The sequence below is a fragment of the Caloenas nicobarica genome, chromosome 4 (genome assembly GCF_036013445.1).
Source record: "Caloenas nicobarica isolate bCalNic1 chromosome 4, bCalNic1.hap1, whole genome shotgun sequence".
NCBI lineage: Eukaryota > Metazoa > Chordata > Aves > Columbiformes > Columbidae > Caloenas > Caloenas nicobarica.
In genome coordinates, this window is record NC_088248.1 from 50,835,574 (window position 1) to 50,862,495 (window position 26,922).

The following is a 26,922-nucleotide window of genomic DNA, read 5'->3' on the forward strand; positions in this document are numbered from 1 at the left end:
CCATTATTCTTACCTAAATATCTGCACACAGTCTTGCAATGTTTGCCTACACATGATGCTGCATTTCCAGCAGAAGTAATGTGGCCATAAAATCAGCTGACTGGAACTGCAATTATACGCTAATGCAAAGTTCTCAACCATTAAATGCCTGTAGTATTTCTTCCTATTCTGATAACTTTCTTTACAATGAGAGCAATTGTGTAAACTAAGCTAGATTTAAGAGAAAGAAGTCCCTGGAGTTAATTGGCTAGCCTTTTTTTTTTTTTTTCCCCCCACTTCTTTGCTTTACCCTCCTCTCCCAAAGATATAATCTTTCCCTAAAACCTGCTAGGGTACTTCATATCTGCGTACATCCTGTAAGTATGGTAAGAGAAAAAAATCCAGAATATAACTCTTCGTCTTGCTTCCCCACAGATCTGATGGCACGCAAGCCTTGCTGCAGCTCTCACAAATAGAAAACGGGCCAGGTGTTCCTGTCTGCCCTCTTTTGAATTGCATCAATTCTGATTATGAGCCAGAAAGAAGAACAAATGGAGGATAGCTTCCCGCCACTCTGTGTCACCTGTGGCCAAGCACATTTACCAGAAGAAAACCACTTATACAACTACACTGAAGAAGTAGATGATGATCTGATATGCCACATTTGCCTGCAACCTTTGCTTCAGCCATTAGACACGCTCTGTGGTCACACCTACTGCATGGTCTGCCTTACGAACTTCCTTGTGGAAAAAGACTTCTGCCCCATGGACCGCAAGCTTGTGGTTCTCCAGGCATGTAGGAAGTCCAGCATACTAGTGAAAAACCTCCTGGACAAGCTAATGGTTAGCTGCCCTTTCACAGAACACTGCTCAGAGGTCGTGCAACGTGGTCAGCTCGAACAGCATTTCCAAAACCAGTAAGTTTTTGTGGATAGAATTTTTTTTCACTCTTTTTCTTAAGGAGGGAAAAAATATCTTCAGTTAATGCTGATTAAAATAGACAATTAATGTAAAGAAAGATTTATAGATTTCAGTTGCAATGAACACCTACAGTGTCATCAATTTAGAGGTGAATTTAGTCCATTTATATGACAATATTTCACTGTATTTTTAGAATCACATACATTCAAGGTACTTCACGCTATCGTTAGCGGTTCTGGGCAGATATCTTGTGAGCTACATAATGGAATTGTGTATTTAGTCATCTGAAGATGTCTGTGAGTTTCGGGAAGCTGAGCTATTATAAATGTTTTAGTAGTACATTAAGGGTTTTATAATTGCCCTTTCTTCAATCCTTTTTTGAATCACAAATGACCTATATGAGAACTAGAGCAGAAAATATTCTGGTTTGGTATTGGTCTTCGGAGCTGAGCGCTCCTTTCTTCCAGGTGAGCACTTCCCCATGCCCTGCACGCTGGGGCTCACAGAGCCCCCGCTTCTCCAGCGTGGAGTGGAGGAGCTCCCTGGCTGGACCCCCCGCTTCAGGCTCACCCCTCCTGGGGGCCAGGACATCCCCTCGCCTGCCTCTGGGAGAGACGTCTTCAGGGAGCTCTTTAGTTCCTCTGCAAGGAGAGAGCTGGTGGTGCCGAGTACTCTGTTTTGCAGGGTAAAAGTGTGTGCTGCTGCTCTTCTCTTGCGTCTTCTGCCTTTTGAAAGAAAGGCAGAAGAGTAAAGAGACACATTCAGGGCTGTGATTTCTGACGGTAGACAAATACTTCAACATAACCCAGGTAACAGCACTTCGGATTTGAGGAGAGGTGGGGTCTAAGAGATGCGCTTTTTTGTGGCCTCTGTCTGTTGTCTGGTGAAATGACTTCCCCTGTGGTTTGCAGGTGTGAGCCGTGTTCCTAGGTGTCTGCTGCTTCCTCTACATTGTGGAGAAAGCCCTGGGCGACCAGCACAGGGCTCCACACTGCTGTTGGGGGCACATTCCTGCACAGACATGGTAATGCTCACGGTCAGAGCATCCCTGGTGAGCTGCAGCACAGAGGTGTGTTCACATGGCTGCAGGCTTCTGGGTCTTGAACCCTGTAACTGGAAGCGGCTCTGCAGCCTGCCATTCAAATATGTCCCCATTTGAACTGGAGACGACATTTCCTAAAGCACCTGAATTCCCACAAGGGATTTACTCAACATATTCACTGAAGTCATTGTGGTTTAACCAAAAAAAAAAAAAAGTTGACCGTTTTACATTACAAAAACTCGTAGATAAATAAATAAATGGAAAACTAGCAATAAACCCCTTGCAAAGGGCAAAAGCCCACTTTTCATATGCTTGTGGATTTGGGTGCCCTTGGCCCACCCAGTTCTAGACCTGGCTTTCCCTGTTGAGGTTGCTGCTGTCTCAAGGTCCATGGTGTAAGAGGTGGTGCCAGCAGTGCTTTGCAAGGTTAGATTTCTGTTGCTAAGGGAAAAAATCAACACAGTTACTTAGGATTTTCTGCCTTTGATCCGTACTTCTCTGACATACCTCAAATAGAGGTTTCAGTAGTCATGCAGGTAAAGGGACTGACAGTCTGCTGTGAGCTACTGTCACTGAGATTATGTTTCTCTACAGATTCCAGCCACAAAAACATTGAGCCCCTAGTGCAAACACCCTTTGCCTTTTCATTTCATATAGCTGACTCTAATGTATTTTAGAACCTTCTTTTTTGTCTTCAGTTTTTGAGATGCTGGAACTGTGTCCATAAAACTAGCAGGAAAGCCCTCTCCCACTCAATAAACAGGAAAAGTGGAATTCTGTTTTTTACACAGAGGCCACACAACTAGTACAATTTCTGATTTCTAGAGTTGACTCTCCTACATGGACATGCGCAAGTCACTTCACCGTCTTCATTTCTCCTCCTAGACATAATAGTAAAGAAACTCTTCACATACATGCCTTGCAGAATAGCAGTGTTGTAAATCATTATTTGATCCTGTAAAAGCCTGACAAGTTTTATTCCAGTGCTTATTACTAAATGTCCATGGTCTGGATTTCCTCCTCAGGATTTTCAAGATCCTAGGCCTCTGGCTCATTTAGCCTGAGCCCAACCAGGAGCAGGAAGAATTGGCTTAGTAACCTGTTCCCACAGCTCCTTGCTGTCCTTCCTCCCCTGTGCCAGGCTCCCATACCAAGTCCCGGCTTTGCAAACCCGGGGAGCGGGGGACTGGAGAGACAGAACAGTGACCTCCCTCCTTATCAAAGCCTAAGGCCTCTAAGGAGGTGCAGTACGAGGCAGTGCTACACAGGCTGGGTGCCTGCTTCTTTGCCACCCATGACATGGATTTTCCTTCCTCACTGTGGAGACCTGAGTTATCTTAAGGCCAAAGGGCAGAGGTGGGGGAGTAGGAAATAATGGAGAACCTCTGCTGCTGGGGAGTTCAGCTTTCTGGGGTGTGGGTCGTGCAGCCTCACTGGCATTCCCATCCGAGGGAAGAATTAGAAGGGAACTTTCTGAGTGACTGCTAAATGGGCACTTCTGCAACCTTCTACTTGACGAGACTGTGCAGTTCCATTATTATTTTCAAGTGTGGCATTAATTAATTATCACCAAGGGTATCTTATGCCTCTGCCTAATCTCATTCTCAGAAATGCAGAAACTTCCCTTGCCATCCCACCTTCAACTCATGGCAGGGCAGGAGAGGAGAAGGGCATTGTGCTCTTCAGGCACCTGCTCCAGCATGCCCGGGCACAGACTGAGCTGCCGCTGTTCTCTTTAACTCCGGTGAATCAATAGAGGAGAGAGAAAGTGTGTGACTTTGCTAATAAAAAAAGTAAAATAATAATCATAAACAATCCAGTGCCTGCGGCGAGAACAGCTCAGATCTCATCTGAAATCTCGACTGAACGTGATCTGTGTTCTCAGTGAATAAATTAAAGTAGACTCTGCGAGAGCCACCAGGGCAGTCGGCAGTCCTCGCATTTCTTGCATGATTCAGGCTTGGATCAGTCCTGGTTCTCAGAGAGAAAATGAAAGCTTGCCCTGAACAGAGACGAGGTCATTGATGGGACAAGGTGAGTTTGCTGTTTTATGCTTTGTAATTGATGAGAGAATTTAAAAAAAAAAAAAAAAAAGTGGTTACCATGGAGTAGTCCATTAAAAGCACCCTTATTTAAAATGTTTGCTCTTGCATCCTTAAGAAAAAAATCCATGTCCTTGGATTATTACATGATTTATGCTTGCACAGAAACATCTGACTGGATTTGGGGAATTCAGACTGAGATGCAAACAGCTGGCAGTTGGCTGTGATCTTTTGCGGTGTTTTACTTTAAAAAGGTGTGGTCTTCTGATAATCGCCTCCTTCAAAACTCCACGGGGGGCATTTTTTTCCCCCACTTGTCAGACAGCTACACTCTTCTGTGATGCAGTTTAGCTCGTAACCCATCTGCTTGTGGGCAGTGATGTAAACGTACCAGCTGCCTCTGAAGAACCACTCTGAACCCTGCAGGAGGCAGGTCTCTTCCCCGAGCATCGCTCTCTGCAGCATAAGTCACTGTCTCGCCAACCACGCTGTGCTGTCCCTAAACCCTCACATCTACCCATCCAAGAGTCAGATGGAATAATCCTCTTACAGGTCAACGATTTTTGCAGTGTAGCTTCGTTTAAGGGATTTAAGTTCGATTCATAATGTGCTACCATTGCATTGAAATGGAAAGGCTTGCTTAGAAGGGGCTTGGCTGGCACAAAAGCTTCACGTTGTGTGTCCCACCAGCACAGAGAGACAGTTGGAAGGAGGAAACCTAGCAGCAGTGCCAGCCCTGCACTGGAAATGAAGGCTCTCCTGTTACTGGTTCTACCTTGGCTAAGTCCTGCAAACTACATAGACAATGTGGGCAACCTGCACTTCTTGTACTCCGAGCTGTGAGTACGCACAGTCGCGCTGGTGTTGTGCTCTCTGTCTGTCTGTCTGTCTGACCTGAGTGGCGGGAAGGGGCTCGCCATGAGCGTTTTGGGGGGTTGGTCTGTCTGCCTGTGTGTCTGTGAAGAAAATCCTGCAACGTCTTGCCAACAGCTTCAAACCACGCTGTGAGCTAGCTGCTGGAGGGCTAATAATAGCAGTGTGTCCCCATTGCTTTCTCCTTCGGAAGCAGCTGAGGTATACGGAGAGAAGCTGCCTTTTTCCTCATCAACTTGCTTTTCTGTGCTGACATTTTTGGTGGTGGTTTGGTTTGGTTTGGTTTTTCCGTTTCTGAATCTGTGTCTTGGCTTTCCATAAATAGCTTTTCAGGGAAGCTGGGCACAGAGGAGAGCATCATCAGGATAGACACCCCCAGTAGAGCTCTCTTTCTGTGTACATGCATAATGTTCTGTGTGTAAAGCTGCACGCCTGTAGCAAAATGATGAGAAGCTTTTCACCAGAAATAATTCACTTGAGACAGGAAAAAAATTTCCCGTATTTGTGGTTTTGCCCACAGCAGAATGTTGTTTTCTCTGTAACGCAAATTTAAATGTAGCAATCCATGCATATATCTTCATGATTTAAAAAACCCCACCACAAACAACCCCATAGCTGATCTCTCCAACCCATAAAACAAATATTGTATGGTATCATCCGTAAATGATACTAGTTTAATTTGTGCTTGAATATTATTGTACTGGTGTCCCTGCCCATGGCAGGGGGGTTGGAACTAGATGATCTTTAAGGTCCCTTCCAACCCAAACCATGCTATGATTCTAGTTGTTAGGGTTTTTATGAATAGAAATAGAATTTTTTTCCAGTGTGTTTCAATTAATTATGTTTTGTTTGTGTTTTAATAAATTATAAACTCCTAGATCTTCCTTGAGATAAGCATGAAATGGCTAATTCTGTTCAAAAATGGAAAATTACTGTATTGTGCCCACAGTGGGCATGTTTTAATAGCAGTTATGATTAGTACCAATGAGGCTAATTTCCAAATGATTTTGTCTCTGCTGTCAGAGAAAAATAGCAGTGTTTCACAGAAACACAAAGTCCCCTTTTGAAACCCTTCTGTGATATGCATGGCAACTGTTAATAATTTAGTCACACTGCATACAACTGCTCAGGATTTCTGTATGCCATAGGTGTTTTTAAACATTTGGCAAATCTGATGTCGAGGGTTGCAGTGATGCCCTCATTTTAATTCACTGACATTTTGTGTAAGAACGTTAATTTAAAAAAAATAACAAACAAAAAGCAGTTAAGCCAAGCAGTCTACAGGAGCAATCAAGCTAAAAACAGAGCAGATGAACACTTATAATGGAAACAATGGCATCTGGGGCATCTAGTTTCCAGGAAAACAAACTGATGAGATTAATCAGAGCACAGGCGCAGATGCAGCCTACTTGCTCTTCTTGGGGAATTCAGATTCACTGATTCGCCCAGAGTAAAGGGCTATGATGTACAGTAGCTATTCCTCTCTTATCTATTTAGCCTTCTAACCCACAGAGATGTTAGTCTCACTGAATGTTGGCAGTCATTCTTAACTGAGTGGCTGTGGGCTGGGGCTTGGACGTGCATCTTTGGCTGTCAGCAATGGGAGGTGCATGTTGCCTCCCCGATCCCAGCCCTGGATGCTACCTGACACCAGGACCTGGTGCTCAGGACCTGGTATATCGTTGTGCCTCTGGCCAGGGCAGCAGGAAGCAGGATTTGCTGGGGCTGACATAATCCAAAAGGGCGACAGGCAGTTCGAGCTCATTTCAGGAATTTCTCCTCCTCCTCCTTCTGTGTTTGGGGCATCTGGCTGCTGCTGCGTGCTGCACAAGGCACTGATGTACTAATCTGTGGAATGGATTCAAGGTCCTCTCTAATAGCAGCAATTGAAAGAGAAAGAGAAATACTGTTTTCAGTCCTGTTTAATCAGTATATAGGAATGTTACAACCCGCAAGCTGCTGCTTCGGTTGCTCAGGCTCTTGTATGCAGGACATTTTTCACGCAGAGTTTTGTGAGTGGGACAGCATGGGCACAGGTATCCAGGACGGCCTTGCACCTGAGGACACAGGTTTACTAACCCAGCCCTTTTGTGCTCCTAAACCCACAGAGACAGCTTCATAAATCCTTCTCCACATGCAACAGTACAGCCACTGCCACATATAATGTATCTGACAGCTTGCTCCATGGCTCAAAACCATACCATAGTAAGCAGAAACTTTTTTTTTTTTTTTCCATTATTGCACTATCTTTGGTCGCTGGCCAGTACAAATACTGGCCTCAGTCAGGACTTGTTATTTTGTTGGCTGGCAGCCACCAGAGATACCAGGCAAGCGGGAGGAAGGAGCTGGAGGAGGTGTGAGTGGCAAGGCAAGAGCTGGAGGACCACCAGGGATGTGGTGACCATTACTGGTGCTGGCACAAGAGAAAGAATAAGACCGATAGGATTTGCGCTGCCCTCCTGTTCATACATCCTGTCTCTTCCCTTCTACTCTGTTCAAACAAAGTTATTTGTGTTGCACTGCAGGGATTTGCTTTAGTTTGAGGGCATTTTTTTTTCTATGCGTGGAACAGGCAGCTTGGGGAACAGGGATTACAGTATAGCCCAAAGCCCATCTGCAGATGCAGGCTCTGGAATCCATCTAAAAACCAGAGAGGTTTTAGGAGAGTCAAGGAGGAGAAAGTCAAGGAGTTGGGGAAAGTCTGTGTCAGACCTTTGTACTTCAGCTGGGTGCCATGCAGGCAGGAAAGAGAATTGTGTGGATGTGTTGCAGTGGCACTTGACGGGACAGATTTGGGGTGCTGCTATTTTTGGCTTTCTATTAGCAGTCTGATAATTATAGGTATTTTCACCAAGCAAATATGTATCTCCTGACACTGTTGCCCACACTAAAACCACTTCCCTGGCCGTTGTCTGCTGCGCCTCCCTTGCCCCCAGCAAAGATCTTGATGCACATGATGTTCTTGTCCTTGCTTTTAGCCAAATCATGTGGTAAGCCAGGGTGCTCTCTTCTCAGGGGAAGCCCATGAGAACACCTAGCAGAAGGACAGGAGAAATCTGTAAAGTCTTCCTTGAGGAAACTCTGGAAAGGAGTGGGATGCAGCCACACCAGCACAATGTCTCCTGGCATCAAAAGTGTCTGCATGGGTCTTGAGAATTCCCCAGTCCAGGGTCCGTGCCTTCTCCTTTATGTCCCTGTAAAGCTACTTTGACAGGCATCTGGTCTCTTTATTTCTTATCTAAAATATCTTCAGAAAGGAAATACTTGTCCAAGCATTCTTTTGAGTTGGGCTATGTTATTCCCTCCAGTTAAAAACCTGGTGTATGGTTGGAGACCCAGCCTGTGGCCACTGCAGGAGGCTTTCCTGGGAGTAAGGACCTGGTGGCACTGCTCACACCAGCCTCCGTTGCTGTCCCCTCACTTCAAAGCAGGACCTGTGCAGTGGGCTATTTCTCAATGGAAGGATTTTCTGCACTGTAAGCTCAATGAGTACATAGAAATAAAATTGTGACGGGAAGGAGGATGCAAGTGAATAACCTCACCTTGTCCTTCTGAGGACCTCAGTCATGTGGAAAGCATGGGGTGGTTTCCAACCTAATCCTGCTTCGGCACATGGCCATACTGACCGAGCCATCACCCGGGAGGGTGCTGGGCATCCCGTGTGCTCAGCACAGGTCGAATGCTGGGCAGCCCATTGCAACTGTGTTTGCTGGCACTGCCTCCCTCCAAGGATTAAACAGCTCCTGGCTTCAGTCACTGCTGGTAATCCACCAGCTAGATCCACCCCACTAATTTGAATCAAGCCATTTATTTTAAAATCTGTTGCTTGTTAGAGTGAAATGCACAACCTTCACCCGCATGCGAAAAATTACTTCATTTTTTCTTACCCCTCTGGGGTTTTACATGAAACAGTCAAAGGCATCTCACCAAATTAACTGGATCAGGTTTCCCCATATAACTGTTATACGATAACTACTCTCTTAAATTTCAAAACAGTACTTTGAGCTGGAATAGCTATTAAAATTTTGTTTCTCTGTTCATTCAATTTTAAAATAAGAAACACAAGCACCAACTGTCTCCCAGTGTCCTTGGGCACACCTTGTCTACAGAAAGCACAATTTGGGTCAAGATATTAGGGATGCCCTCTCAGCCCTCTACCAACACTGAGCTTAACCATGTAGCCAACTTCTTTAATTTCTGTTCGACTCGGTGAAACTTGTGTTTGGCTTCAAATCTGTCCTTGTGAAGTTATCTGCATGGAGGACAGGGAGTGCAGGGCACACATTATTCATTGCAAAATTGATAGGCCTGGAGTGCATTTTGGGTTTGTGTGTTAGTCCACTGCAAAAGCCACATGTTGGTGGCCTCCTTATTCCATGCAAAACTACGTGTGTGGAAATCTGTGTTAGAGTTAAGCTGTGAGGTTAATTAAAGCTGAAAGTGTTGGAAAGCAAGGCTTGAATGGAAAGACTCTTGAATGAAAATACAAGTGAAATATTTAGAATATCTGCATTAAATATCCAGGACAAAGCATGCTGGGATAAAATGTGAAGGTTCTTTTCTAGTGTACTAGAATTGGGTGCCTCTCAGAGAAAACAGAATTGAGATTAGTTAAAGCAGAAAGGCACAAGTGCATCAAGGGCTGCCCATTAGCTTCATCCCTATGCTACAACCTCGCAAAGGGGCCAGGATGAAACATGGCAAACTCTGATCTCTTGCATGAAAGCAAAAATTAGAGTCTTCTCAATTCCTGATTCTTCTTGTCTCCACCTGGAGCACTGTGTGCAGTTCTGGGCATCACAGTATAAAAGAGATATAAAGCTGCTGGAGAGTGTCCAGAAGAGGGCTACAAAGTTGGTGGAGGGTTTGGAGAGGAATCTGTATGAGGAGTGGCTAAAGTCACTTGGTTTGTTCAGCCTGGAGAAGAGGAGACTGAGAGGAGACCTCATTGCGGTCTACAGCTTCCTCACAAGGGGAGGAGGAGGGGCAGGCGCTGATCTCTTCTCTTTAGTGACCAATGACAGGACCTGAGGGAATGGCAGGAAGATGTGCCGGGGGAGGTTTAGGTTGGATGTTAGGAAAAGGTTCTTCCCCCAGAGGGTGGTGGACACTGGAACAGGCTCCCCAGGGAAGTGTCACAGCCCCAAGCCTGACAGTGCTCAAGAAGAAACTGGACAACACCCTCAGACACATGGTGTGAACTGTGGGGTTGTCATATGCAGGGACATGGGCTGGACTCAATCTTCCTTGTGGGCCCCTTCCAACCCAGGACATTCTATGATTCTATTCTATGATTCTGATCTGGATATTATCTTATATCACATCTGAGCTGGTGCTGTGGTGCAGGGGAGCAGCAGGCACTGGGCACTCTCAGGCTCCCTTTCTGTTTCTTCCCCAAGCTCTCCTCAAGGGCAGCAGGTCCTCCTAGGATCTAGTTTTCCTTCAGACTTCTGGGATCTCTCCCAAAATCTCCAGCAACAGCTAGTGTCACTTCCCCAACCTGTCCCCTCGCTGCCTTGTGTTTGACTATCCCTCCACCAGCTCCCCTGGCTCCTGACTGGCTTGTGCGCACAGTGACGGATCTGCAGGTGGCTTTGAGACTTGAGACCACTGGGACAGTGGCAGGTGTGGGCAATTCTCAGACTTCACATTGGGAAGATGCTGCAGCCAGGGCTGAGTCTGGCTGCTGTGCTCTGTGCATTCTTATAAATGAGTGAGTTGTAGGATGCTGTTGCCAGCCCAAGTCACCATTGTACCGATGACATGCAAAGGGGGAGACAGTGGCAAGGATTTAGGGAGCAAGCTGCAAACCATCCCTCATGTTGCCACAAGCCATACTGATCAGGAGAATAATTGCCAGCCAGAGGAAGGAGTTTACGTGAGAATTTCAGTTTCAAAAGCAAAAGGTCATCTTCTTACATTCATCTTCATATTTCCAGCTGTTAGAATTGCACAGTAAATCTTGAAATTTTAGTATAAATTTGGCCTGAAAGCCCCCAAGCAGAAGCCCATATAGGTGAACTGCAAAGTTACAAAAATACTGTATTATTCTTAAAAGTACAGGAGGAGTTGTAGTCTAAACTCATGGTGTTGAGGTGCCCAGTAAGAATTTTCTAAATGCATTAGGTGTTGTATTGAGGAGTGCTTGACACAGACTATGCTGCTAGCATAGCAGGTGTAGCAGAAAGTAGTTGTCTCCACTGACCACGATGGTTCTGGGTCCTGTCACTCTTTGATCAAGGACTGACTGCACTCTGCCAAATATGCAGCGTTTTCCCTGTAGCAACATGGAGGGGTCTGGGTCCCTCCCGCGCCTTCTGCCACCCTCTCCCAGAGACGGTACCTTTCCCCACCTGCACATTCTACCTGTTCCACAGTCTAGGCCAGAGAGTGCTGCAGTGTCATGGCATAAGTGTTACTGGTTAGCATCTTTTTCCCCAGTGCTGATTCTAGGTGCAGAAAAAAATCTGTCTGGGGCAGCTCCAGAAACCAAAAACCCTTTGAGAGCTTTAAGAATTTGTTGATTCTGCCTGGGAATTTTGTGTGTAACGAAAATTGGCGTTTCAGTTATACTTTGAGAAAGATCTTGCTTCATTCCTTCTATGCATGCATGAAATTTGCCTTTACTTGATTCACAGCTACCTACACACACTTGAGATCAGGATTAGACCTTTTACTCTTTCTGGAATGTTTTCTCATGGCTGGAGCCTTCTCACACCTTTGGAAAGGGCAGACTTTGGCCAGTGTCAATCCCAACAAATACATTTTGTTGCCAAAAGTAAAACCTGACATAGCCAAAACAAGTGAAACCCTGCCAAGCTAGAAAGGCAATGCAATAATTATGGTTGGCAGAAAGTTTTCTTTTCATGAGTGAGCTATGTCTCAGTTATGTCTGATTTTTGCATAGGCTGCTCATAAGAAGTGTGCTTACATGCCTTGGCTGTGTAACAGGAGCATGGAGGGGGCAAACCTTATCCCACTCAGAGGTGAGTTCTGGGATGGGGACCAGAGAGGGGAAAGTGCTGGGGCAGCCCTGAGAGGCCAGTGGGGTAGGAGTAAGCAGCGAGGTGATTGGAGTTGCAGGAGGTCGGTGGTTACTCACAAGCACCAGACTCTCATTTCTCGTCTGACATTAAGCCACACAGGCCGTATGCTGTGAGTTTGGCCGACCTCCGCATCTCTCTGACAATTAACTTAGTTTAGCACTGGCACTGGCAGCATGACAAGGATATTTTTCCTTGAGCTATTTCTCTGACAAATCTGGCAGAACTGGGCTGTCCTGCAATGCAAGGATAAACACTGCTCCTGAAGATCCCTGTCATAGCTTAAATCCTGCTCTGAATACTGGTTCTGAGATCAGCTGCAATGCAGTTCATTTCACTGTAGTGAAGCAGGCTAATAGGTCTGAGGTCTTTTTTTTTTTTTTCTTTTTTTTCTTTTCTTTTTTTTTTTCCTTTTTTTTTTTTTTTTTTTTTAGCACTCTTGACCTTTTGGGGGAATCTGCCTTCAAGGTTCCCAGACTACAGGGCAGCCGGCTGCATTCTGTGACCTCCTCCATGAGCACAGCTATCATTCAGGAACTAGAACTGATTTTCTGCATCTTGGCATGTGACTGCATGTCCAAACCCAAGACATGTAGTGACTGGGTGCATGAGGATGCCAACAGCACAGGACACAAAAGCAAAGGTTTTATCATAACATCACTGACAATCTTGGACTAATAGCACAGCCTTTGTGACAGCATAGATGTGTCTGCCTGGGGCTTTTTATTTCAAAAGTAAGGTCCCGGCTGGTCAGTCTGTGTTGAACTGGTACCTCGGTGGAGGTATCTGTAAATCAATGACATGTCATGGGTCATGACTAAAACTCCACTGCCACCAAAGGATTCCTGGCTTGGAGCTGAATTCTATTTGGGGGTTAAGAATGTGAACTTTTTTCTTAAACATCTTAGAAAGCTGAATTCACCCCTAGGCTTCAGCAAAGTTCCAGATGGTGAAGACTGAATTTTGCCAGCGAATCCTTGGGCTCTCTCTAGAACATTCTTTATCTATTCATATAATTTATTGATTGACAACAGATTCTGAATATAGATTGAAGCAAGTTCAGGAGCAATCTAGTGAAATGTCTGGAGATAGCAACAGATGCTGCACAACATTTACACACAAAAAAATTAACTATGAAATACCCGTAACGTCTACATATTGTACAATAGATCCTCCCGATATAAAGGAAAAGAGGCTGACTGTAACAGTGGGAAAGTTCAGCCGCATTTCTAGGAAGTTTCTCTCTCTGTTGAATTTCTGTTGGTAGCACCATTAAACTTTATTGATAGAGTCTTGTTCTTCTTAGCAGTGTCGGCAGACAATCAGATTTGTAACAATCACACATAGCATTGACTGAATCTGCTCTGGTATTCATTCACTCTTGTTTTTGTCAAGACACTGAGCTGAGTACAATGGAGGAAATAATCACCATCGACTCCTTTGTCCTTGTGGTGTTGTCTTGCTCTATGATATTGCTGTGACACATGCCATGAAGTCAGGTTAAGACAAGATATTCACAATTGCTGGAGCCACGCTCATGTTTTATTTCCTGTTCGGCTAACTCACTGCATATTATTTACCTAAATAATGTAAAATAAATGAATAACATGTCTTTAGTGGTATAAATTTCAGCTACAAAATTCAATCATCAGTGTATTACTTTGGGATTTATTTTTCCTTCCTTGACTCTCTTGAAATCACTTTGGCAGGAAGCAAGTGTTTTAGGTCAGCAAGTCATTTCATGTGCACGTATTGGGAAGCTTACACCTCTATATTATGCATTGCAGTCCCGTCATTCACTAGACAGTTTGTAATATATTCTTAATATAGAATTTCAATAATTTAGTAACCTCTTAAATAGAGGACGAAGGGAATCTGACATGCTCTAAGGACTGTGTTTTCCTCTTTCCTCTGCAGAACTTAGTGAACTGATCATATTGGTAGACCGATGGCGTCGTTTTGTTTTGTGTTTTTATTAAAACAAGACAGTACTACTTTTGAAAGTATAACTCAGGTATTTTATTTTCTCCTCCCATATGTGGTAAGCATTACTGTTGTATGTTATTTTTAACATTCAGTTAGCACTGGTGATGACCCACTCTTTTTAACCCTCCTTCCCATGTAAAATGAGTAGTGGAGTGGCTTCATAGGAGCATCCATGGAGGCCCTTTCACTTGTGGATTTTATAACTAAGCATTATGAAAGGCCAGAAAATGTCCCATGTGGAGCAGGCTTTTACGGAGAGGAGATAGGCATGATTAACCAAATCTGTCCTGTGATCCACAGGAGGCCGCTGGAAGCAGAGACTTTGCTATCCTGCTGCTACTATGTGAGGATGTGTAGGTTGATATGGATGAGCAAGGTTGTTTTACTTGATGTATATGAGCATCTCCTGCCAAGAGGCTCAATTACATTCAGAAATAAGTACTCTATATGAAGAGCACATGTTGCAACGCAGCCCTTTGCCAAACAGGTTTTGCAGTGGGAACGGGAATCCCAGGAGGTTGTTGTGACTTGCCCTTGTCAGCTCCCAAAGCAGCCTCACCACTGATTCTGGTTTAAACATTTGGCACATCTCCCCTTCAGGTATTACTACCTGGTTTGTAATCGCAGCAGGAAGGTGGCACTGCTGGAGAAAGGGTGAATACAATTCTTTCCCAAACGCAGTGTATATATGCTGGTGTTTCTTTGTTGCTCCTGGCACTGCTGCAGTTACAGTTGTCATTGAGATCTGTTGTGGGGGTGAGAACAGTTTCAAGTGTCAGTTGCTGCTGCTTTGCCCCAACCCAGACTGTGATAGAAATATTGATACTAGCAATATTAGTAAATCAGTCTAGAAATCCTGAGAAGCTCCTGCCATAGGTGCCCAGTGGTGGCTACTGCAGTCCATGCTGTCCTCGTGCCCCATCTGGGCCCTGGCATGGGGCTGGCAGCATCCTGCACATCCCACACAGACTCCAGAGTTGGGGACGTGCTGTGTTCTCCACATTTGCTTTCCACCTGCTCTGTGCTGCCATGGGCTGAGGGTACAGCCATGCAAATGTACTTTCCTTGGTCCTGTATCTGTAAATTTTCTCAGTGACCATTTTTAAATTGCATTTAAATTTTGCATATCTTGCTGATTTATAGCAGATTGTACATTGTTTCTAGCAAACATGCTCCTTCCAGTTTTTTTCCTCAGGGGAGATTAAATTCCAGAACATTCTTGTTTATCCTTCCAAGGCATGAGTGTAATGAAGTTGAACAGTAATGGTTGTTGCATTTTGCTTTTTTTCTGCTCTTTTCTCAGTGGTCTAAACATCTGTAGGTTTGAAGGTGCTTACAGTTATGGTCTTTGAGTTCAAAATAAATCAGAAGATAACAGACCAAAACAAACTAGAGCATTTAATAAGATACATAGCGTACATATAAACTTGCACTTAATATGTTGAGCTGACAAAGCAAATAAATGCAAAGTCCCACAGATCTGCTTTTTTTGTAAATTAGGCTTGAATAATAGTAACATGACCCAAGTGAACAAAAGACATTTATATATTATAGTGTATTCAGTTTTGGGCACCTCACTACAAGAAAGACATTGAGGTGCTGGAGAGAGTTCACAGAAGGGCAATGAAGCTGGTAAAGGCTCTAGAGAACAAGTCTTACGGGGAGCGGCTGAGGGAATTGAGGCAGTTTAGCCTTGAGAAAAGGAGGCTGAGGGGAGACCTTATCGCTGTCTACATCTGAAAGGAGATTGTAGTGAGGTGGGTGTTTGTCTCTTCTCCCAAGTAGCACGTGATAGGACAAGAGGAAATGGCCTCAAGTTGCACCAGGGGAGCTTTAGATTGGATATTAGGAAAAAATTATTCATGGAAAGGGTTGGCAGGCATTGGAACAGGCTGCCCAGGGAAGTGGTGGAGTCACCATCCCTGGAGGTGTTAAAAGATGCATAGACAAGGTTCTTAGGGACATGGTTTAGTGATAGGGTTAGGTTAATGGTTGGACTCGTTGATCTTGAGGGTCTCTTCCAACCAAAATGTCTCTAAGATTCCATAAAAGGAGGTCAAGACCAAGTAACCCTCCTCTAGAGCTGATGAACTGTAATCCACACCAGATATTTCCAAAACACCTGTGCTTCTCTTTCACCTACCACACAACACCACGTCTGTCTTTCCCTTCCCTTCCTCAGCAGATGCTCAGTTAGGTCCCTCATAATTTTGCTAACTCAGTATTGCAGAGAGGATAACAGTCCCTTTCTTATAGAGAAAATGCATTTCACAGATTTGCGATGGTCTCCTTGCTATTTGTTAAGGTCTGCTAATTGTTGTTCGGATCTTCTGTGCTTTATGTCCCCTCTGTTTTTCAAATCCCCAGCAAACAGAGGTTGACAACCAATGCAAAAAATACCATAGTGATTTTGTGCCCTGTGGTGCTTTACAACACCAAGAAATCTCACAGCTGACAGCATGAAGGCTTTTTTTTGTCTGTGATGGGAGAGCTTGATTTGCTTGTGTGTAGGGTAAAAATAAGAGTTTGCTTTTAAATAGGTCCTTATCTTTTTGCAGTGTTACGTAAACTCTCTTGATGCTACCTGCCAAGTGCGAATTGGCTGCTTCTCTCCTGTGTATGTTTTTAGAGAAGATGCAGGTTTGAAACTCTTTAAATAGGAATCTTTCTGTTGGCTCCCTTGACATGACCTGTAATGCTCATTCAGTCTCTGTCATCACCAGTGCCAGGCTGTGTTTTGGTTCTTTTAGGCATTTTCCACCTGGCTGCTCCTGGCCATCCTAAATCTTTGTCTTTTTGTTGCTTCCTCTCAATTCCTGTTTTCTTTACACCTCTGTTCTTGCCTCTCCCACACATCTGTCCCGCTTGGTACAGCAGTACCGAGGGATCAAGGTTATTAGGGAAGCATGGCCTTGAACACTGCACAGCATGATGGCAGCGTGTTTCTTCTGCCTGATGAAGCAGAATTGACATGATTTAAAAATATCAGGCACCCTCAGACACAGACTCCGTTGTAACCACTCTAGTAAATGCAGAGTCAGGATCAAATAAGGACAGAGTAAGTTGGCTCTGGATTTAACCATGGTAGGTGAATGGAGATCACCCATCCATAATTTCAAAGTTACTTGAAGCTGGTAAATTCAGTCCATGGAGAGACACTTCTACTGGGGCTACACAAGCCCTGTCCTTGTAGTAGTGGTGAGAACCTGTCTGCTCCATTCTCTCATCTCGAAGCACCTAACTGGTCTGTGAAACACTGAAATAGTCCATGAAAGGGCTATTCCCTTGAATATCTTGCCTTGTTCAAGGACAGTGAGGAGGAAAGGGAAAGAGAGAAATTGGCTGACTTGATCTGTCAAGGACACTTGTGATTAACTCCAATGATGCCAAGTCATGTGTCTTCCATCGCCTTGCACTATTGCAGCACTGCAAAGCTCTGAGCTGTTTATGCTTTTTATTTTAAATTTATGGATTAATGTATGAGTAAATTGTGAATTTAAACCGCAGAGCTTAACTTCAGCAAAACATGTGGAACTGAAGGCTGAAAAACAAAGAAAGCCTTATGGATTGACCAGGCTGGGAGAGACTCTCTTTATATTAACTTCACTTCAGCAGTCTTGGTGAACTCTAAACATTTATCTGTTAGACTAAACACAGGTTAAGCTAGGCCGTGAAATAGCTCAGTCATAGAACTGACGTCTAATTATAGTTTTATCAACCGATCCTCTGCCTAGTTAAATTACCACCTGGACTACAATCATTAGGAGGCTTACAAATTGGCTTACAAAACCCACTACAAACAGTGAAAATAAAATAAGCCAAGAAAATAAGGGTCATAAGTTCTCCCCCTGTATCGCTCAATTCCTCTTACATAGTTGATTTGTTTGGTTCAAGGACTTTGTCTTTAGTTGTTACTGTATCTGCTATTCCAGTACTCAGACAGAGGAAGCTATAGAAGATGGAAGAAGTAATGAAAAGAGTAATATCAATGTGCTTGATTTTTTTCCTCCCTTAGGTTACTTCTATACAGCTATTATTCCATTGACTTCAGAAAATTACTCTCTTGAATTACATTTGAATGAATTAGGAAGAAAATGAGGGTTTGCATACATGGGCAAACTTCTATTTTTTACACCTATATAGCAGAGAGATAGAATAGTAGGGATTAAAAAAAATGGGAGGAAAGGAGCATCTAACCACACTGATTCATACCATGCGGTTTTTAGCAAAACCAGCAATTTTAAAAAACAGAACATCCCTTGAGGGCATGTGGCTGAATGAATTGAAACAATACAAATAAAATGTCATGGACTCCAGCTTCTGCAGTCTCTGTGACAACCTCCCTCTCCCTCCAAAAAAACACACCCGTGTGTGGGAGCTTTGCAAAACCTCAGACTACTGTCCCTTGTGACAATGGTAGCTGCATGACAACAGATATTACAAAATTGTGACTTTTCTTCTGTTTGTTTGGGGTTTTTGGCTTGGTTTGGTTGGTTGGTTTGTTTGTTTGTTTGGAGGGGGGGGCGTGTTTTGTTTTGTTTTTGTTGAAATATATTTCCCTGCATTGGCAGGAACAAACTCTATTACTTTAACACTGACCAAAAAGTCCCTTTTAAGCAGAATGTTTTCAGGAGGGTAGCAGGAAACAGTGATCTGTGGCTGAATGGTGAGATCTGCAGCTAAAGGGCTGTGGAAAGGTCCCTGTTTGTCTCCAGCCTTGAGGCTAGTCCTTGTAAGGGTCATCCACATCACCACAGAAGGCCTCAGGGGTTTTAAAGGGTGAATAGACTTGCTACTGTCTCAGAAGATACTGAAGAAGTTGAACAGTGTAGCTATAGGCTCGGGATGGACCCTGGTCCCCTCTCACCACACCCCTGGTTCACTGCAGTGATGAAGCAGGAATTATTGTGGCATCTTCATTTCACCTCAGTGTCCCCGGGCACAAGGAAGTGGAAGGATTTTTCTGCTTACTGCAGGGAAATTCAGGATTTACAGGTTTGGTCGTCTTCGTTGAAAAAGCTTCTGTGCAGTTTTTCCTCCCATCTCTTTCTGGCAGTGCTCAAAAGTGAGATAGGTCTGGCACCATATGACACTCCTCCCTTACTCTGTCCCCATCCTTCCTCTTAGGGAGGCCCTGGGCACCAAGGAGGACAGGAGGCAGCTCTGTGTCCACCTGAACACTGCTGTGGCTTGCCGCATGAGCATAAACCTGCAGGAGTTCAAAACAGCATTGAGACCACGTTTTGCCTCCAAAGGTGTGTGACGTCCCACAGCCCAGGGACAATGTTTTCCTGTTTGTCCGTGGGCTCTAGTGGGATGACTGACACTGCACAGACCTTCCCTGTGGCAGGCAGCTTGTGAAGGGGGCAGATGAAGGGAGAGAGAGAGAAGTGGAGCCGTGGGTATGGCCTGAAATCCTTCTGCTGACGTTCCCTGGACACGTCTGTGACCAGGCAAGAGAGGGCTGATATGGGTCTATCTCAACTGCAGCATCTGTGCTGAGACATGCCTATGTGCTCCTTTGTCAGAGACAAACAGGGAGACTGGATCCTAAACGATTTTATAATTTGCATGTCTGTTTATCAAGTGGGGTTTGCTATTTATAAAGTTAGTCAGACCTGGGCTTCCTGAGCAATGGTTTCAAGAAAAGATTATGACCGTATGAAGCACTATTCTGGAATCACCTATTTTACCATTTGCCGATGACAAGTCCCTTGACACTTTATTTTTACTCTCTGACATTTCCAAAACGAACATCTGCGCTGCCTATGGTCCCCTGTGCCAGGAAAGCAGTTGCTGATGTTATCCTCCCTTCTGACTGCTGTGCAAAGAGTGCTTCTTCCAGGTCTTCCAAAATAGTCATACTGAAGACAAATGATCTTCGACCTTGCAAGCCGCGGTGAGCTGTGAGGTCCACGACTGAGCACAGAAATTTGGGTGACCCACGATTCTGCATCTTTAGCAACACTTGTGTACAACGTCAGAGCTCTGTTTCAAGTCCCAGCTTTTCGTGTTTTTAGAAGGTAGATGGGTGTTTGTTATTGTCATTTCCCTCTCTCCTTTTTTCTAGAAATGCTGAGGTATCCGGCGGGGAATAGAAGTGCTTGTCCTACAGTTAGGACTCTACTGGACTGCTTTTATTCTTATTGCTTTCTGTGCTGTGGTAGTTTAAAGGACCCACAAATGAGCAAACCCTGCGTTGTGGGAGACATTGAACAAGAACATAGTAAGCCCTAGGGGATTTTATTACAATGTGCAATGCCATTGGGAATCTAGCACATAAAACTGGCACTAAGAGCTTTCACAGTTTCTATTTGGTGCCCAGAAGAAAGGGCAGAAATGATCCCAAAAAGATGATCTGAGCACACAGGGAAGTTAATCCATGATGAAGTGGGGTGTGAAGTGACAAGATTGTTCTTACTCTAGCTTCTGTGGTGAATGCTCTTACTCTGAAATGGGGATGTCTCTAGGGAATCTATTCTTGGATGTGTGTCTACACATAAAATACACATGGTGTGGCTAAGGTATTACTCCACAACCACTACAGGAATCATGTACTTCCCTCTTGCAGACAATCCTGTAGGAAGCAGCAACATCTCTGGAGGCTGATGTGGTTAACCTTTGCATAACTGTTTGTGCTTGATTTTGGGAGGTGTCCTTAATGCTAATATCTAAGTACACAACAAACCCTCCTACATGATACTGTAGCATATTCAGTTAGCTTTTAAAGTACTAAGAAAATAATTTGCTGTGATGATGTCTTGTTTACAGTCATTAAGTTGTTAAGTATTTCTTTCCCTTTCTTCCTCCTCCTCTTTTCCCTCTGTATTGCATCCTTATAAACACATGGTGCTGAGTGTCTGGCTTTGCCCTCCAGGAAGTAAACTTGTTTCAGGGGCAGTTAAGGAAATTCCTCAACAAGTACAACTAGCTGATCATAGATAAACCACCAGCTACTGGTCCAAGGCATTGCAAAAAATACTAAAACAGAGAGCCATTTCTCAATTGTTAATATAAATATTTAAATGCACTACCAGTTTTGTTTAGTCTGCCTACTCTTTTTTTTTTTTTTTTTTTAAATCCACAATGTCCATGTCAGGCTGGGGCAGATATTTAGGAACCAGAAAAAATTCTCTCATTGTAGCTATAAGATTATTCTGTGTTACAAAGCTGGTCAGTTCGGCTCAATGAGCCATCTGCATTGACAGGCTGTTGCAGTAATATTTACATGAAGCAAGTAGGATTTGTTTTATGTATGTCTGAATCTGGGCTGCCAACATGTCCAATGCCCCCAGCATTGTGCTGTCTGCTGGACACCAGTGTAGATGTCCAGCTGGAGATGCTGTCTGCTGCTGATGGCTTGGGTCACCTTGAGTTATGATGTGGGTAGTGCCTTTGCTGTGAAAATAAGCAGGTGATGAGGTATGGCATGAGCACACTTCTAGGGGTTAGATTGCCAGCTCCCTTCTGAAGGATCAGGATCATCTCAGCTTGAAGAAGATGGATTTAATTATCCCCCTTTTCAGAGCCGATAATGAACCGACACAATTCCCTACGTCACCTTAGTTTTCCTTCAGGGAGTCCATCACCACTGCTAACGAGACCCAAGTCTACTTAGATTGTGACGTTAACAAAATCACAGCCTGGGCTGGAACAGCCTCAGGCACAGAGGCTGGCTGAGTCACCCACATGCCACAACCTGTCACAGAGAATTCACGATTTGGATTCATTTCAAAGCAGCCTCTCACACAGCAGCCTCCACCCATTTTGTGGGAGCGGCAAGGTCAGGTAGGACGTCCCTCTCCTAGGACAGCAGGGGCAAGGCCACTGTCTTGGGTTTCCTGCAGGAATATAATTGGAGATCACACTCAAGATTCAGTTCTCCAAACCTGCTGCCCAGGTTTGCCCAAGGTGTTCTAGGTGCCCAGCTGCATCTGTAATGTTTATTTTTTAATTTAAAAGCAAAAATAGTCATTAGAGCTTGAATATTGAAATTCCCATAGCTGTGCTGGCATAAAAGGGGGAATGAAAGAGCAGCTTCCTAAAGAATATTTTGGGATTTTTTCTGTTTCCTCTATTTTAGTAGGAAAAGTAAATAATGTGTTTTGTAACAGGACTGTATGAAAGGACTGTTTTTTACCCCAGACTTTTTAAAGTTAGTTTAATAATTAAAGAAACAAACAGAGTGATAACATTTTTGGTTATTTATACTATGCATGAAATCTGAGAGAGTAAAAGTGACTAAGAAAACCTAAAGAAATCTATAGCATCTGTAATCTACGGAATATGAAGGAGCAGCAGGAACAACTTGAGCCTAAAGTAAGATATGGTGCAAAAAGTTATTTTCTCCTTCTCCTACTTTTTTACAGGGGGAACAATCATTCATGTTCCATCCACATCCTCTCCAGGGATGTGGTAGATTTCCCACCGCTGGAAGTTTTCATGATGCAATTGGAGTGCTAGATAATCTCATCTAAGTTCCCTTTCCCATGAAAAGTTGGACCAGATGATCTTTTGAGATCCCTTCCAGCATAGGCTGTTCAGTAATTTTGTGATCCTTGCCATCGTCAGGGAAATCCATTGTGTGCTGTTGGTAACACTGTACTCACTTCTGAAGGCGTCTTCTGTAATTAAGGGGGTCTGAGGTTGGATTCCTTCTTCCACCCTAGTTTATGCATTTTATCCCTTGATTCATCAGTTAAATTCTGGCGGTCTAAGAAAACAAGACACATTTTTATGGAGGGGTTCTAAATCTATATTTGAAGCCTCAAAGGTCACTTCTTCAGCTTCAGACTGAAGCAGGGCTTATGCGCCTCTATGGTATTGCCCATTTTTCCCCAAGACGTTGGTCGGACTAACAGAGGACAGTACCTTTTCTTATGAACCTCTTCTAACTCCAACTGAAAAGCCACAGCAGTTTTTGAAGCAGGGCTCAGATTTTCCCAACCCAGGCACCCGTTTTTCATTTGACAATAGCATCAGGACTCCCTGTTGCTTAATCCACCTCTCTGAATAAGCTTCAGCAGCAGGAGCAGGCATCAGCCTTACTCAAACCTGACCTGAGCTTTAGCGGTTAGAGCACTCCTAAAAACTAAGGTGTGAGGGTATGAACTCCCTCAGCCTCCCTTGCCCATATACAACAGGAGGGAAACTGCACCACTGCATTTTTGGATGCTCTCCATGCCATTGAGTGCAGCACTGCTTGCAGGTAGCAACATGGGGGGAGGACTGAGTGGACTGGGCTTCTTTTCAGATTGGGCTAAAGGAATTCAGGTTAAAAGTATTTCTGATAGTTCTGTTAAAAAATGATGAGTCAAAAAAACTGGTTTTCACAATTTTTACAGCATAAGTGAGCATTTCCTACCATGTGAACTTTCAGAAGACTGTAAACAACATTCCAGCCATACTTGTGCTGTGGCTGGATATGGACTTTCTGAAGACTTTAAATGCTTTTGCAATGTGTGCTTATTTTAATGGAAGGGTGAGATATCTCACTGAAATATCTCATATTCAACTGGGTGGAACCCATAAAACCAGAAGCACTGAAGATTTTTGCATGCCCAATGGGTTTGGGGAGATTTGGTCTGAAAACTGGCTTGTAACATCCTCCTGATCCATCCTCTTCCAGCCATATGTGCAAAGGGGAAGACTGCAGAGCCAGGAAGAATAGAAGCCAGAATGGTGTTTCTCTAGCAAAATGTACTGTTGGCTGTGTTATCTTCACAAAATAAAACCCACTAGTGTAATGAGATATTGAGTCAATAGTGTGAGTTATATACTTACGCTAGCATTTAGGCTGAAATGCTGGAAACTGAGCTCTGTGATACACCAGGAAATGTTGTACTTTTCCTTCTCCACCCCAACAAGGAACTCATGTCATTTTTGGGGTTTTAAGACACAGTGATTCATGTGTCACATGCTGTTCAGTTCTTATAGGACTGATTAAGGGTCTTTGTTGAATATCAGACATTGGATTCGATAAGACAGAACTACTCCTCAAAATGGGAAACATTCGTGACATCTTAAAATGCTACTTAGTCATGGTGGTGGAGATGTTTTCTCAATACTCGGGTTTCTGACAGGAACCTCTGTAGTTTTTCAACTTCTGAGAAGGTGTGCTGAGTCGTCCTTTTTGTCACCTTCCCTGTGTGGAAACAAGTATGTTTTCAGAGCTTGATGTATACCAAGATGTGATAGCAATGTAATTTAGATACATAAGATTGACCTAAAAGGAATCTCATGTGACTTTTGGGTCACTGAGGTCACAGGCAAGTGCCACCAGAGCTAGAGCTGCGGGTGGCTATCCATAAAACGTTCTGTCAATAAGAGGGTATAAAGACAACAATCATTATTAACTGGCTGCAGCCCCACTGTTTCCTGTAATTTCCAGTGGAGAACATATTAGTAAACCCAAGCGTTGGGTTGAAAACACCTTGAAATTGAACACAGTGTTCCATTTTTATTATTTTACATCTAGATACTTATGTACAAGTGTCCCTGCTTTGTGCTAACAGAAGCCTCAAACCTGCTCTCAGTAGTGCTGGCTTACTGAGTCTGTGTCATAGCAGATACTGTAATTAGTTTTATTTTTTAAAGAAATGTGTGCTAAGTATGTGTAAGTACAAAGTTTCTGTCTGGCAGTCTCTTCCGTCTGTAGCTGCAAGAATCAAGTTACACTGATACTGTCACTCTTGTTAAAAACCCAAAACCTCTTGTCCCATTGCAAGCATACTTTGTTCACTGCATCATAAAGTCTTTATAGTATAGGTGTGGATAGTAAGAGGAGAAGATAATGCTGAGATACTAAGTTCCAGGAGAGTAGTTATACTCATTGAATATAACCCAGTGATCAAAACACTGAACAATAAACATGAAAAACACATGCATCAACAGATTGAATGCTTATTCTTAACATTAACTATGTGTGTATCCACATAATTTGAAAAACAGTGTACCAGATTGTGAGGTATAGCATTGCAACACTTCAAGAATTTGTTTGTCCTTAAACCTGTTATTTTTGTCACAGATATCTTGATTTTAGCAGCATCAACATTTTTTGAGCCTTCGTTTATATATGCTGTAATTTTACTCAGGCTCATGTTTCAGTTAAGGTTCTAAATGAGGAATATATTCAGTGATTCTGCTGCAGTCTCATTACATACAATCTCAATTCCTACTGTAAAAAGATTATAGTATTATTTTGTTAGTATAAGGCAAAATCAGTGGTCAAGATTGCCTGCAGATTACCAGTGCTGTTCTTTGAGTGACCTTGAGTGAGTCGGAAAACCAGATATGAAGCTGACAGCTGCTGATAGCAAGTGTTATATCACTTTCCAAATACCCAACTGACACTCACTGCATGCAACTGCACACCAATTGTAGATAAAAGAATATACAACTATTGGCAAGTACCCAAGTTTTTTGTGAAGAAAACTATTGAGGTCTTCCTAATTTATGTTTTCCCACTTTCTTTGGAAACAATGTCCCAGTTTTACTCTTCTTCAAGAGCCGGGAAGGCTGAAGCTTTAAATTATGTTATGTAGAAAACAGTGCAATTCTGGAAGGTAATGAAAGCAGCTGGTAGAGTTTCAATCAATCCAGCTTCACTGAAGTAGAGAGGAGTTTTGAGTGCTTCAGGACTTTAATATAGCACTTGAACAGGTTCAGTGGGTTTAAATGATGTATTATAAGCTGTTGAACGCCAAAAGCACTAGAAACTGACTGCAAGGTTCTCACCAGCTCAAAAATGTTAGTGCCATGTGTTTTATTTTTCCCTCTTATCTTGCTCTCCTACCCAGGTACTCATAAATTCCTTGCTGTGTCAGTACCTGAGCACCTACCAAGGGTCAGAGATAGTGTGCTGCTCCTCTGTTTTCCTTGTTTGTGTCAGCTGGTGTGAGTAGATTGCATGAGATACGTTTAATATTATTAGCTCACTCTTGGGGAGCTTTAGTATTTAATTGGGTAAGTTCAGTATAAATAAAGACTGTTGTTGTTTTGCATCACAAAAGATCACTGCGATTCTGTATTGCTGGCAAGTAACTTCCCTGTGATGAAAAATGTTTGTTTATAGTAATCTAGGAGCAAATAATGATGAATAGGCTGACTACATTCTTTCAGCCTGGTTAATTCCTCACTTTTGTTGCTCGAGGCCTGCTTATGTTGTACAAGCACTACAAGCATTTAAAGGCAGCATTGAAAAGGTAGAAGCTGTGGCAGCAACCCAAGGTCATGCCTTATGTGAGTACCAGAAAAGGCTGCGGATGTCCTTGTGTATTCTCAAAGCATTGGTGGCTTGGGCACAGATGGGGAAAGGGCAACAGAAGGTGAAGCCATGAAGTCAATTGTAAATATTAGCTCCTCTAAGGTAGTAGTTGTGTTAGGCAAAACATAGAAGCTGTGCTAATCCATAAAAGAAATTGGCATTTCCAGCCTGTGTGCTGACTTGCCCATCTCAGTTGCGGCAAGCAATTTAGAGCTGTTCTCGTATATGTAAGACCATTCGTTGGAATGGTTTAACACTAGAACTTGAAATGATGCCTGAACCTTGAAGAGAAATCAGTACAGTCATAGTTTAAAAATCATCAGTGACAAAGTAATGGCCTGGAAGAAGTGTCAGGGGAGTAAGATAATGTGATCTGGATCAACAATTTGTACACAGTCCCAAGAACAACCGGGATCATTGCACAATAATCCCAGTCATGATTTTTGCCCACAATTGCAGGCAACTAGCATTGTTTACCTATTTCTTCCAGTTCCCTTTCCCATGATGGAGGTTAATGGTCCTTTTAAGAGATTTCGTAATAGAAGCTGATAATGGTGGTTGAAGTACAACTTTTTGCTTTTTGAACGGAAAAAAAAGCTTAGACATGCCCACATGTTACATGATGCTTTGGTAGCATGTACGTGAAGTTTAAATTCTACAATTTTTTAAGAATAAAAATGTGTTCCAAGTTGTTTCAACTCTCCTGAAAACTAGTAGGAAATCTTGAGATTCCTCCTTTCCCTCAGTATGAGCAGTCAAATTTAAAGTGGGG

At 43.4% G+C, this 26,922-nt stretch overlaps 1 protein-coding gene across 2 annotated transcripts in view; it reads left to right on the forward strand.

Moving 5' to 3' along the window:
- The first annotated feature begins 509 nt into the window (after positions 1-509).
- Positions 510-26,922, forward strand: part of LNX1 (ligand of numb-protein X 1) — a 68,572-nt gene continuing 42,159 nt past the window's right edge. Inside the window, exon 1 of one of the 2 annotated variants that reach the window (XM_065633778.1) lies at positions 510-895. In XM_065633778.1, the coding sequence (XP_065489850.1) occupies positions 510-895 (386 nt within the window). Of the gene's footprint in view, positions 896-4,730; positions 4,823-26,922 lie in introns of those variants that run through there. The other variant, XM_065633779.1, reaches the window with a different exon arrangement.